The sequence below is a fragment of the Haliaeetus albicilla genome, chromosome 22 (assembly GCF_947461875.1).
Source record: "Haliaeetus albicilla chromosome 22, bHalAlb1.1, whole genome shotgun sequence".
NCBI lineage: Eukaryota > Metazoa > Chordata > Aves > Accipitriformes > Accipitridae > Haliaeetus > Haliaeetus albicilla.
In genome coordinates, this window is record NC_091504.1 from 17453303 (window position 1) to 17468145 (window position 14843).

The 14843-nt window shown below is 35.9% G+C and overlaps 1 protein-coding gene across 1 annotated transcript in view; it reads right to left on the minus strand.

Annotated features, from left to right (window-relative positions):
• The window catches only part of DNAH3 (dynein axonemal heavy chain 3), a 63436-nt gene that overhangs the window by 47098 nt on the left and 1495 nt on the right, over positions 1 to 14843 (minus strand). Inside the window, exons 2-14 of the mRNA XM_069810084.1 lie at positions 14458 to 14561; positions 12788 to 12889; positions 11431 to 11656; positions 9809 to 9878; positions 8592 to 8781; positions 7861 to 8050; positions 5938 to 6133; positions 4304 to 4429; positions 3399 to 3594; positions 1955 to 2134; positions 1423 to 1559; positions 1160 to 1265; positions 388 to 566 (exon numbers count right to left, since the gene is read on the minus strand). Coding sequence (XP_069666185.1) covers positions 388 to 566; positions 1160 to 1265; positions 1423 to 1559; positions 1955 to 2134; positions 3399 to 3594; positions 4304 to 4429; positions 5938 to 6133; positions 7861 to 8050; positions 8592 to 8781; positions 9809 to 9878; positions 11431 to 11656; positions 12788 to 12889; positions 14458 to 14490 — 1931 coding nt within the window. The 5' untranslated portion in view covers positions 14491 to 14561. The remainder of the gene's footprint in view (positions 1 to 387; positions 567 to 1159; positions 1266 to 1422; positions 1560 to 1954; positions 2135 to 3398; positions 3595 to 4303; positions 4430 to 5937; positions 6134 to 7860; positions 8051 to 8591; positions 8782 to 9808; positions 9879 to 11430; positions 11657 to 12787; positions 12890 to 14457; positions 14562 to 14843) is intronic.

The following is a 14843-nucleotide window of genomic DNA, read 5'->3' on the forward strand; positions in this document are numbered from 1 at the left end:
TGGGAGCGAGAAAAAGAAAAAGAAAATGAAAAAAAAAAAGTCAGGGACAAGACAAATGCAGAACTGCATAGTACATTCTTCATGCTGATTTAGCTGGACACCAGCAGGGGAAGCAAGGACCTCAACCCAAATCCTAGAAGGTCAGTAAAGGAGGAAAGAACAAGGGCGTACTTTCAGTCTAATCTCTATGTACATGCTATACAGACTAAATTAGATATTTATTTACAAGTATTTCTGTTCCTGTTAATTTTAATTACCCAGTTTGGTGCCCTTACACATCTGGTCAGCACTAGAAAACCCAGCAGATGAATAAAAGTTATCTCATCCACAGATACACAGCAACAGTCCACACAGACAGCAAGAACCACACATACTAACAACATGTACCTTCTATTTAACTCTCTGTTTTCCATCACTTCAAATTCAATCAATCTATCTTTAAGATTTTGGGTCCGATTGCAGAGTTCCTCATTCAGTTGTACAGCATCCAGACAGAACATGGCCAGAGGGACAGTGACATGCATGGAAGCAATCTCTCTTTTCAGTTTTGTTAAGCTGTCAATCTTCTACAAATGGAAAATAATACATCTGTTATTTTTCCTTAAAATCTATAGATGAAAGACGTTAAACAACAACTAATTAGTTCCCATCCAGCAAATGGATAATATATTCCAAATACAAGAAGGAACAGCTATTTTTTACCTTTCCAGAGCTTAGCTCCTATCCACAGATTCCAGGACTGAAAGCTTTGCACAGTAATGTGCCATATTAAGGAATACCACAAGTTGCCTAAAGAAGTATTTAGCCATAGGCTAACTCAGGAATGCAGAGAGAAAAGTAGACATGCCTGACTAAGGACAAGACAGTCAAAAGACCAGTAAGCTGCAGATTCACCAAATACTCTGGGCAGCCTTCCACTAGACTTAGCTACTAAGACCCAACAAAACCCATAGAAGGAGGCCATAAAAAAACCTCCTTCTACATTTGCACAGCAGCCCTACAGTAAGGGACTATGTAAATTGAAATGGCTTCTCTAGTATTTATTCCCAAGGCTAAAACAAGTGATTTGAATGGGAGTTCTTTAGGTAATATATTAGGAAGTCAAGTGTGATGTGTTAGCTGCTGTATGAACATGTAGCAGTTGTCAGTTACAAATTACCTCTGTAAAAGCTTCTAAAGAATGACCTTCCTTCAAGAAATCTGTGACATCTTGCTGTGCATTGTTGTTCAAAAGACTGCTGTATTTCCTGTACACGTTTAAATACCTTAAACACAGAAGATCACAGAAACAAACTTAAGATTCCAATGTGAAGATTCTCTACAATAAGAAACAATCAGCTCAAACTATTTGTTTGAGTCAAATGGATAGTGTTATTAATCTGAGGGTTTGGATAGGCAACAGAGTTAACAGCCAGAACTTACTTCTGGGGACCAAGTATGTTGCTCTCAAAGATCTTTTCAAATTTGTTCACATACTCTGAAAACAATGATTCCTCTGGTTTGACTGTACTGAGAGTGAGATCATCTCTTTTAAATTCTGGAAATAGAAATCTTTCTACCTAAAAGACACCATTGCAAATACTGTAATAACACATATAATAGAGAATATAATGTATTCTATTACCCCTTCACCCACCACTTCAAAAAAATGTTTTATTTGGCAAAAACACCACAATGTGAAAAGGCTCTGATTCATAATTAACACTTGGTTACACACATAGTTTGCTTTTGAAAACTATATGAAAATGAAACCAGGGCTTTAATATAACTTGAATCTGAAAAAAACCAATTCCTATGTTATCTTCTATAATTACAAAAATTCACACAGTTTGTGATACATGACCATTATCTTTATCTTCTATTTGTCAGTTTTCTGCCTCATTCATAACTTTTTATATCATAGACAGTTTTTATCCATACTGTATTTTGTATGCAGCTGTAATTTATCCAGTACCTTTGGAAGTTCCTCAGCACCGTGCAGGATATCCCTGAAGCAATGACTGATTAAATCCCAACATTCTTCCAAAGGTGGCTCAAAGACAATCTTGGATTCTTCCACACTAAGTCTGACTGTTAGTATCTGAGGTACAAAGAACTGCATTTCTTCATACGGTTCTGTAAAATCACTTCCATCCTTAGGGAAAAGAAAGAAAATTATACATGCCAAAGAAATTGGCTATAACAATAATAATTTTTAAAAGATTCAAGCTCTCCCAAATCTCTTAACTACACAGCACCAATGGGATCTTCTTCCCTGATTTTTATTCAAAACACTGATATCCCAATACACAAGATTTTAAGGTGCCAAATCCTAAATGAATCTATAAAAGTTGGAATTAGGAAACTGGATTGAAGCCTAATTGCCTTGATTTCCCCTTAAGTAACAGAAGTAAAGCACTAATTACCATACAGAACAAAAGCTCTAAAAAAAAATCCATAACGCCTATCAGAAACCAAATACAAGATCCTGGTCTTTTAATTGCCTTGTATGGTTGTTAAGAACTGCCCTACTCCCAAATTGCCTTTACAGTAATGGAGTCCTAATCCATGAATAGACTCGTAATGTAGATGCTATAATGATTTAAAAACAAACAAACAACAAAAAACAACTGAAAAAAACACCAAACCCCAAGCAACCCACAGGACCAAAAAACTAAAAAAAAGCCCCAACCATGAGCAACACCATCATCACCTGGATGCAAGGCTTAGCATAAGGTTTGACAGCATATTGTAGTGTGATCCTCTGGCAGCAATGCAGTATTTAATCTGCCACATTTATTCTGTTTAAATATGTTTCATTTTGTCTTATCATCCTGAGTGATCTGATATTTAAAGAACTCATTTCCACTAAGAGGCAACTTTATTGTAGCCAAAACAGTGGTAAAAACTCTTATTGTGTAATGCTTATTATTGTAATGATGTGCATTACTTGAAATAATACAGGGCACTCATTTGGTGTAGACAGGGACACCACATCCATAAATTACCTCTGCAAAGGATTACATGCATGACTATGCACACTTTTGACTTCAAAGGGGATTATTCATGTGCTTTCAGAAAAACACATTTAAGTGTTTTGCCTGGTTAAGGCCAAGAAAAATAAAACTAAAAATAAATTTTAAAAACGCACACACACTCAAAACAGAGTTGAAAACTCCTGTAAACTGCTAGTTGTAACCCTAGGCCTGCAAAATGATTATTCAAGTGAGCAGATCTTGACCATACAAAAAAAAAAATCCACTGAGTATGCACGACTGTTTGAAAGATCCAGCCATGTTTTATGGAGGCAAGAGCTATCTGGGATATTTTAGCCTTCAAAGAGCATTACATTTTATGGCTATATGAATTATTATCTCCATGTAACACTGAAAACTATAGATATACTTCACAGTGTATACCTTGTGGATCATAAAAAACGCAAGAAGATCTTCTAAGGAGTTAACAACCATCTCACGTAATTGTAATGACATTAGAGTTGCCACCGAATGAAAATAGCTTTCAACTAGCTGAGAGGAATCAGAGTCATTTTCAGGAGCAAAATGAAGCCATTTCCTTTTCTCATGACGGAAAATGGATGCACAAGTTGGGATCCACCTACAATGAAAGAATATGGGGACAAAGTTTTAAAAGCTTTAGTCTTACTTTGCTCCTTGCAATGAAATCTGAACTCAGAAATTACCCAAAGAATGAGCAAAATTCAAAGGGCTAGTAGAGCATTGACAACTATATGTCAAACAAAACTTTACCTTCCAGGACTTAGAGGAAACCTGAGTTTTTAAGCTAAGGATTCTTGTTATAATGGGCCCCTACTATTAGTTTAAGTTAATATCAATAGACAAAATACTAGTGGCAATATTAAATTATTAGTCTTAAATGGAAAACTTGAGTTTGGAAGAGATCTCAGGTGGCAGAATGCAGTCGCCTTATATCATGGGCTGTTACCTCATATAATCTCTTTCTTACATTGATTAATTTCTATAATTAAAAAAGTTAGTCTTTCTGTCACCATTTTTATAGATTTAGACTCCACTCCTCTCATGGTTAGAAACCTTCTAATTTCCAGTCTACATTTATTCATAGTCAGTTTATTCCCATTTGCTTTTGCACATGCACGTTTGCAGTTTCAATAGGTCTTTCAGCATCCTGATGTTTATCCCTCTCTGCTAACTTAACCCTCTGTTTTGGCAGCCTTGTGGTTGGGACTAGTGTCATCTCAGTCTAAGATCTGTTTTAAAAAGGGAGCTTCATGTAAATCAGACCTTAAGATACCCTATTTATCTACTGTTACTACTGTGGTACTGACTTGTTCTGAAGAATATCGTGAGCTTCCACACAGTGTCTTCGAATGACCTCCTCAAATTCAGTAGGCAACAGCGGCAGGTCTCTACAAAGCATTTCTTCAGTGCGAACAAACCTTAGATGACTATACCTATGGAAGTAAAACAAATAGTAGGTATTTTATGGAATTCTGTTTAAGAAAAAGAAATATAGCCAGGAAGGTCTCCTATGTATCTATAAACACTAATTTCACTGATGCATATCACTTCATTGCTAAGCTGTCCAACAAGCGCACTTCTCATGTTTGGGGTGGGGTATTTTTTTGCTATCGGTAAATGTAAAAGGCTTCACAAACTTCATTTTGTACTTGTTATATTTAAAATTGTGTTAATTTTTTGCTAAAATGGTCAGAATAATTTCTTGTCCATTTCCTAGATTCATTAGTGTATCCAGGCATTAAAGTACATACAGAACGACATCTACTGCTTCTATTCTGTATTAATAGTAGTAAGTACCTATCCTGGCTACCCTGTGGGGAAAAAAATAAAATTTCATCAGCGTGGCGTATATCACAATCTGTAACATACAAGGTCTTAAATTCCTGCAAATTTTACTTAAATGCAAAAAAAGTTCTCAGGATTACCAACTACCATACTTAACTTCATAAGAAAACTTATCTCACTTTTCGAAAGTCCCCAGAACAACTTCCAAGTACAGACATTTGAAAGAGACTCAATTTTAAGAGTTAATTTTGTTAATTTTCAGGAATCAAGATGACAATTCCAAATCACTATTTACTTGAGCATTGAATCTTAATTTAGGGAAAACATCTTTTAACAAAGGGGATGATCTTTTCATAGCACGAAGTTACCCATTCTTCACTGTGGACACATAGAACATGTTCATGCTTGCATTCAGAGTTTGCGGGAAACAATCATTTCACCTTGAAATTCTCTCAGGCTCAGAAGAAAAAATTCTTTAGAAAACAGAACAGGTTTTGCCACCTTCTCTCTACTGGCTCCACCAGGATGTCCATAGCATACGAAGAGAAGTCAGCAGATGCACTCTCTAACCAAGTCATAAAATAAAAACGTTCTTGTAGGGTTTAGGGTTATTCCATGGGGGGCCCGGATGATAGAACACCAATATGATGATTAAAGTCACCACTTTCTTGAGCCTAGCTGATCATTCTTATACAATTCTCTAAGTTGCTTAGCAGCTTTGATTGGCTGCTGCATGCAAGCATTTGGTGTCCACGCGCACAAGCATAAAATGTGATTGGTTACATCGATACTGTCCACGCACATAAACATAAGATACAGTTAGTTATGCTCACTCTGTACATGCGCATAAACACAGGATATAATTGGCTATGTTAGCTAGAGCATGCGAAACTTGTCTCAGTCCAATTGGTCGAGATAAGCCCCTGAACTGAGGTTGTTTGTGCCAAGTTCCCTTTATCATGGAATGTGCACCTGTGTTTTTCTAACTGGGCTCTTTCTTCTTCTATCTTCTTGTTTATTCTGTTCGAGGCCTTCAAAAGGTGTCTGGAACGCTCTTGCAACCATGAGCTACTTTCAGGCCCAGTAACTAAGTTCCCTATAATTCACCCCTACACATTCTCAATTTAATTAAGATCCTATGAACAAGACATCTTACTGAGAAAGCCAGAGCTGTTGCAAAGTGGGCATCAATGGATTCACTACGAATAGATTCTTTTCATTCCAGCTTTTTACTTCCTCATAAGAGCTGTGCCATGGGACTGGTGCACGGACAACCCTCCGGGGAAAAGGGCATGGGGTACTTCCAATGAACAGTCTCTCTCTCTCAGCTGGATCCATCAAGATGTAATCAACTAGAACAAATCATATATATCATGGTGAGACTACAGGTATGGTCAAAATCTACATATGAAAACACAGTATCTCCATAGTTTAGGAAGTCATAGAATTCTGCACATTTAAAACTTATACACTGTCATATAGTTACTTGCATGTTTTTAGGATGAAATACAGGACAATACTTAAATTACCAATTTGACTATAAAATTATTTCAGAAAAAGAAAAGAAGAATTGGTCCTGGTTCTAAAAATGGGAGGGAGGAGAAACAGCTTTTTATTCTGTCTTTCCAGTTGAAGCACATTTATTTCGTGCTTCAATTCCTCATCCATAAACCAGGGGTGGCAATATCTCCCTTTCAAGGATGATTTTTAGAAGGCTTCTTAAATGTTTGTGAAACGTAGAAATCTTATGAATCATCTGTTGTATGTAGGAAGCACATGACATTGAAAGGGCTGATCTATGACCTGCTAAGTGCCAAAACTCATGTGCTACCAGTTCCATCGCACCAATGGCCTATTCCATGAGAGATTAACAAAAGCTGGGAAGCTGACTTACTACCCCTTGTTGACATTAGCATTACCACAAAAAGGGACCGCAAACACTAAAATGGTGTCACTGATAAAAGGCAAATTAAAGGGTACTTAGAAAGATATCAGAGACTATACAAGGCAGAGTGAAAACTGTTTCATCTCTCCTTTTTATGTTGTCATGAATGAGAGGCCACACCTACTTGCTGGTCAACATAATTAAGAAAATTGAAAGGAATTATTTCGCATGTGGAAAACCCAAGAAAACCATCAGACTACTGGAAAGCAAATTAAAAAATCTCATGTTCTATGAAGTGTCTCTTTCACATTCACTTTCAGATGGGCATTTCAAGGATTGAATTTTGAGGATTGTGACATTCTTTTGTATTTATTTATATATGATGGTCTTCTATTTGTTGAACATGAGCAGTGTAATCACGCACATTAATGTACCATCTAATTTTCCTTATTCCTGTGATGTCTTAAATGAAATTCTCTGAACATGTGACATGAGCACAGTGTAACGTCTGCCTTCACTGGAGTTATGAGACAGATGAATTTGGCTGTTAATGGGTATCACTGACTTACTGCAGAATAACAAAAAAGTTAGTCCGGGAAGTATCTGTTAAAATAGCCTAGTTTACCCTCTCCCCACATCAGGATCAAATATACTTAGACTGCTGTTGACAGATACTTGTCTATCATGCACTTCAAAGCATCATTCATCAATGAATCAAAGCACATTCATCAACGAATAGTCTGCTGCAGTGATTCATGATCTTTATAGTCACAATGTCTTTCTAATTTAGAATCATAGAATCATTTCTTCTCTAATTTCTTTTGCTACAAATTAAGATGATTACTCCTTGTCCACCACCATTTGATCAACCTCCTCTTTATACATCTGATGAGATGATGCAGAATTATGCATTTTGAATGTGATTTGGATTTGAATTAGGAATGGGGAATTGTATAAGTATGGACAAAACGATTCTATGCACCCAGAGCTACTCAACTTGGACATGACTATATTTAAGTGATGGGATGTAGGGTTTAGTCAATAAATATTTGTTGAAACTAGAATGTTATGTAGCATGAGTTCTACTGACCTCAAAGGAATTCTCCATGGGTGCTAAGAATAGAACGCAGACTTGCTTTCAAAGTTCAATAAATGTCTACGTACTCTGAATTGCTAAGAGATTTTGAGTCTCACCAATGGCTTTCCTGAGGCTGATACGATAGTCTGCCTTAATCTCTTCTTTTAAACTTGCAAGTAAATTCTCCAGGTCTGGGTTAGCAAGAATGTGAGCTGGAATATGCTTTAAAATTACATTCATCACTTCTTTATTCTGAGGTGCCAGCATGTCTTCCTGCACTCCATTATATATGTAGTAACAGTACCGCTGAAAAATAATGTTAAAAATATTACGCTTACTGTATGAATTTTCTGACAGATAATGAATTACTACAAAATATTTTTAGCTTTTCTGTCACTTGAACATTTTCCGCAATTGAAAGGTGTTTGAATATAATGGATTTTGGCTAAATATCTTGGTTCTTTTTAAAGCACTGCCAATGCCTGACATTTTTACAACACTTCCATCTGTTTTGATGTAAACATATATACCAGTAGAACTGAGTGCAGCATATTAAATTACTGATCTCTGAAGTACTAGCCAATGATGTGAGAGGTTAAGAATTTGGGAAGATACTTCTGCTTGCAAACCCATTAGAACAAAAATCAGACTGAGTAGCTAGAAAGAGAAACAAATAGGAAAGGAGTTGACAATATTTAACAGCAGTTTGCTATACTGAATATTCACATCTTCTAAACCTCATGTACTGCCTTCTTTTTTCAATTACTTTTAAGTAAACAGTTTACAGACATATATTGCAGATGATTACTGCTGCTACTTTTATCTTAAAAAGAAATTATATAAATACCTCTATATCATTTCTTGAAGGTGGTTTTTCTTGCTTACTTATCTCCTTCTCACGTAAGTGCATGACAACAAACTGTTCTTCTGGGGTCAATGGTTGGCTGTCTGTATAATGTATGACATGTAATTCTGGCATATGAGCAGGTGCACACAGTGAAATGGGATCCAAACTGTTTAACAAATTTGATGTACTTCTTAAAAAAAATAATACAAGTTTAGTGAATAAAGAAGCAGTAATGGATTCTTAAATCACTATGGACAAATTACAAGCATTATATAAATCACTTACACCACACTGAGGACAAGTATGACCTATGAAGTATTTAAATTACTCATAAAAAACCCTCAGTAAATTGTATAACATAGCACACTACTTTAACAGAAAGAATACAATCATGCAAACCTTACAACTGCACACTATCACTCAGACAGGCAGTATCTTATAAATCATTTTATCAGAGCCAGACCTACTAGTGCTATTATTTAGATTGCCCAAGATCTCCACCTATTTTCAGGTGATTATCTTACCAAAACCTTAACAGTCTGAGCCAAAAGTTCATATTGGCTCATTTGCATAAAAGTTACACTACAGACTTCTTTTTCATTATTATATGCTGTTTTCTATAGGGCATTTGTCCACACAAGCTGTCACTCCATACTTGCTTTACTTCACATTATGAAGTCCTTAGCTGAAGAGAATTTAAATATCCCTTTTGCCTTTTTTATGGTACTCATCACCATGTTATCTTAACAAGGAGTAAGAAAGTTACTGTCATAGCAGTTCCAGAGAGGCTTACTTCCTTGCTTTACAGATGAAGAACACAAGCACAAAGAAGATAAAAAGAAATACTACAGCAGAGCACCCAATTTGACACAACTCTAGGAGCATTACAGTGCATTTAAGCACTCACAGCAAAACTGAGAGTTTTGCATACAATCTGCATCTCTATTAACTAAACTTTGGGTTCTCAAGTCAGTAATCATGAAAGGAAGACCTTTCCTTTAGCATGCCTAAAACTGAAATGCATCCTGCCACAAAGAAGCAGTTAAACGTGCTTGCTTAGTACACCATGGAATTTCAGTCTTGATGCACATACATTTTTTTGTAGAGACTTAACATTTCATGCTTGGATGCTTAACATCCAAGAAATACTAAATCACAACTCAAATATCTAGACAGATTGTAACAATCTGTATCTTTATAACATTACAGTACATTACCTATTGGAATTCCATTGACTTCTTTGTGTAAGTTTAAGCTTTCTCCTAGAAGGATCAAATTCTTTTGAAGCTTTAAGGACCAGTTAAGAATATCACACACAGGAATATTTTTCAAATAAGATATTATTTCAGATTGGTGAAAAACAGAGCTAAGTCAATTGATCAGATAATGAAATAACAGAAACTACAATGTCACAAAGAAGCCTTTAGTTTTGACTTAGCATTTAGCAAGACATTAAAATGATGTGTTAAATAATCTTGCTGATTCTGGGACTATAAACTAGCTTCAGGAAAGCATTCAGCTCATGCTTAAGACTTCAGTGCTTACTTCCCTCCCTGCACAAACCATGTTTTCTGCACTGGGACTTTCTATTTTGAATGTAAAAGCACTTCTATAAGATGTATAGTTCTACCAAACACACTGCACATGAAAAATCTGAGAAGTACAAACTATTACCATGTGCTTTTCAGAGTACAAATAAACAGGCCTTTTAACAAAATTAATACATCATGCCTTCTCACCAAGGAAAGTACCATGACCTGTTTCCCACCTCCCACCCATGTACTGGAGAAGTACATGGTGTAGAAGAATCAGGTGTATGATAAAGAAACTGTTAAAGAGACCCTATGAACAAAACCAAACCCTTCTTAAATAGCATACAAGGGGACTAAGCAGATATTGAAGCTATTATGTCTCATCTATCCCAGGGAAACAAAATAATTTCTAACACTTCAGGGAAGCAAAGCAACAAGGCAGGATGAGTATATTAACAGACAGACAGCATGTAGAAAACTATAGTTTATGAATGTCTTGCTCTTGATACAGAGGACATTTAACTAGATAATTGGGAAATAAAGTTCATTAATAATTTACTTTGGAATTTTCAGACTAAGTAATGGAGTTAATTTTCAGACTAAGTAATGGAGTTAATTTGACACCTGCAACTGGTAAGACACTTAAAGCCTTAAACAACTTGTTTTCCTAAAATGTTTGATATATACATATTGGTAAACTTAAATAGCAAGAGTATTACAACTCTTAACTTTATTTGCTTTATATCATAGTGTCATGTTGAATCAACAGCATACAACATCTCATATTGTAGCATTTACACATGTATGCAGTTTGCTACCAAATACATCAGTTACATGGTTTAGACATAAACAGTGTATTAAGCAACATTTATTGGATTTGACCCTCAGGTAAACGTTTTAATGCCTGTCCCCCACCTTGTTTTGCTATGCAAGACTCATGAATATGAACATAACAGGGGTGCACATTGAATTTGTTTCTGTTTTCCTGTTGGTACTTTTACTTCTAGCAATAACAAGAGCTAACCTGTATTTTGTTCATTTTCTGCTTTGCAAACAATTCCCTCCAAATAATTGCACATGATTATTTGGAGGGATGAACCTAACTAATTAATCAGAAACTGGCCTTACCTTTATTAACGTATGCTTTTGGAAATTTGTCTATACTGACCCTGTGGTGATAAGCTTGTAAGCATTTGTTAGGAATAAGTGATTTTTCCAGGGATGATGCTTTAGCAGATAAGAAATTTGAGATAAAAATGTATAGAACAAGCAAGGCTAAACTTATAAGCACATTCAAATATGGATACGCAGTGAGGCTGTTCTCTGCTCTGCTGAACTCAGTGATGTCCCTGTCATTGAAGAAGACTTGAATTTGCACACATTTTTCAATTTTAAATCCCGTGCAGTGAGAGTATAGTTATTAGCTATGGAGTCACTCGGGCTTCGGTAGTAACTCTGTTCTTTGAATGGAGCTGCCAATGTCCATGATGCTCGTTGCATCAAAGGAGGATAACAGCTGCTCTTAAGGACAAGCTGAAATTAACAAAAAAAGCAATAGTTTTACACAGCACAGTCATTTATGAGTCTTCTTAGAGCTAGAATAAAGTTGAAGATCAGTTCATATAAAGAGCTAATACATAAGTCTGACAGAGTCATTCGATCACTAATCTATTTTTAGATCCTGATGTTCCACACACGTGTAAGAATAATTTTACTAGCGGTTAATGGAAAAGAAGAAAAAATCACCTGGCAAAAATCTACTGCTTATGCAACACAAATTTCAGGACTGGCTAAATCAGCTCCCATGTCTTATATAAACCCTTAACACATCCTCAGAAGTCCAACTGATGAAAATAAAAAATTTTATCTAAAACTTCATTGAATAATTTTCACTTTTTTACCATTATTTTAGAGTATATGTCTCACTTAAAATTTTCTGTTTTCAAACAAAGTCCAAAATAACCCATTTTCCATCAGAAACTACTTCAATTTCTTAGCAAACAATATCTTTCTAAAGAAAGACATCTTAGATGAACTGAAGTGCTGACACAAACAAGCCAAACGAGCAACTGTGAGGCACTTATGGTGGGGAAAGCAAGCTCTCCCTTCTTCCTCCCCTTAAGTGTTGCCATATGTAATTTTTATTTGTGTCACACAGCAGAGGCTGTAGTTGTGCAGCTGTACAAGCTATCCATTCTGATCAATGCTGTACCTGTCAAGCTGTCAGCTGGTTTTGGAACAGCAGTCTAACTCAGGGTTTTTTGCGCTCTGTGATAAAGTATTGGGGGTGGGGAGGGGAAATCACAATTTGTTTGGAAGAAAAATATTTTTACTATTTGCTTCCTTCCCCAGAAACTTAAACTCAAAATATTTAATCCAAAATTTAACAGCAAATAATAAACTATAAATTTAAAGAACAAATTTAAACTGCCAAGGTTTAATATCCAAATCATAATAGAAGTTGTAACAACACTTTTCTAAATAAAAGCAGCTCTAATGAAGTACCTGACAATCTGTTTAGTGCTTTAACTTAGTAATTTAGTTTTTCCTATTTTTACTTCATCTACCTATATTACCACCTGCCTGGTAATATATGATGCCTAAAATCATGCTAGCACATGTAATTTAATGTGTAAACTAACACAAGGGGAGAGAGCAACATACCTGATACAATTCTGAAGGTGCAGCTGAAGCAGAAGCAGGTAGGGGCGGTAATTCCGGTAACCGTTTTGCATGACTCATGTTATATACAGAATCATTTTGTGACTAGAGAGAAATGAAAAACAACTTCAAAGACATTTATGAAATACACTGTTTCAAAAAAGATACATTCAGAAAGAACAGAGACTTTCAGTTTTCATTGGAAATGATGTATTGCAACTTTTCTAATTTCAAGGAAATGGACATTCTGTGAAGCAGGTTCCTCAGCAAAACAGGTTTTCAGATTGCATGGTTCTTTGTAGTCATTTGATAAAACTTCCAATCACCAATAAATGTCAGATTAAAAAAAAACAACCAAGCAAAAAAAACCCCGAACATTTTTATATCACTGAAAACAATTCCAATTGTTTAAAATATTTTTAGTTATACTAAAAACTCCACTTTGTGTGGAGTTTGTAATGGTATAAACATTGGATATTAAAATATTAAAGCCTACCAGACTGCCAAATCGACAGTGAAACAGCCCAAGTTGCGTGAGCTGCATTACTGGGGAGAAAAAAAACACTAGATTTTTTTCATGTCCATAATGACCCAGTTCCAGAAGAAGCTATATTGCCAGGATGCCACTGGAAGAACAGATTGCTCACAGTGACTCTGCAAAGTGTTCCAATACAAATAAGAGAATACCTAATAAATCTTAGGACTATGTTCCATCTCCTCAAGGTGACCATACTTTGAGGTGGCCTTGCAGGACTCCATACAAAGTTCTCCAAGAATATTTTCTCAGAATTATTTAGCCTCATAGTGGTTTAAGGTTTTTTTGAATGGCAACTTTCCTTAGCATGGGCCAAAACCTCACCCCTAGTCTGCTCTGAGTTTCCTAAATCAAATTTGTTTAGGAGATTCATGAGGAACAAATTCCCAAATATATAGTGACACTATCAGTAAAAGGAGGTGGAAGTATGTGGTATCTGAACGCCAGTGAATTAAATCCCCATAAAAGAGGATGTTATTACCCAATAAAATTATGTTTGAATAACATACTGTCATTTTTTACATAATTTTTAATACGTCTTTAGCATGTGGTTACTGCTTTCTGATATATGACTGGAAAACTAGGCTGCTCAAACTTAGTTTTCCAGCAGACAAAGTTGTGCCCTCCTCAATAGCAAAGTAGAGACCATTTAGGAATAAAATTTGAGAAAGGACTGATCTGATTTACCTCCTTGGTATTCCCCAGCGTGCCTGCACACACACAGAAATCAAGATATTATCACTGCCAGGCATATTTCACTATAGACAGCATGAATTGCTCTTGATTAATGACTAAAGGATTGGGCCTTAGGGTACTTTAGAAATGAATAAACCATGCAGTTTATTAGGAGATTTGTTCCTTCTTAGAGGTACAAGAGTTATTAAGAAAGCCATTGTTCATTCTAAAGCAACTCTTCATTTATATGCCACCTAACCCTTCCAAAAGTTAAATACTTGAGCAAAGGAATTAATAAGAAGTGTATTATAAAGGCTTAGGTCCAAAGAATATTCAACAATAACGAGTGCCTTCAAATAAGAGTTCTTCCAATGTCAAACCACTAGCCACCAGTAATAGCCAATTTCATCTGAAGTTTTGAAAAAGGTATCCATTTTTCACAGTCACTGCAGAAAGAACTTACCCTCAGGAGCCTCGGGCTCTGTGTTGGCTTCATTTTGCTTTGTTTTTTTGTTTGCTTAGTTTTTGGTCCTCCCCCTCAATATAAGCATCCTTGTCATTACAGCACTGGAAAAGAATTAGACACTCATTTCAGGTACCACACAACGTCTCAAAACAGTCAGCTTCCTATCCCAACTGCCAGGAACAAGAAAAATCCCAGCTCTCCCCTTCCTTGTTTACAACACTAAGCTTTCTGCCTGTCCAATCCACACGCTCTCTTTTTTTCCATTCCTCTTCAAGCTCACTTTTTACCTTAATCTTTCTAACTCTCTCCAGATGCCTTTCAAGCAACATTTTTTCCACCCTGCTCTTTCTACTTTCTCCAAAACTAGTTTCCATGCCACTGCC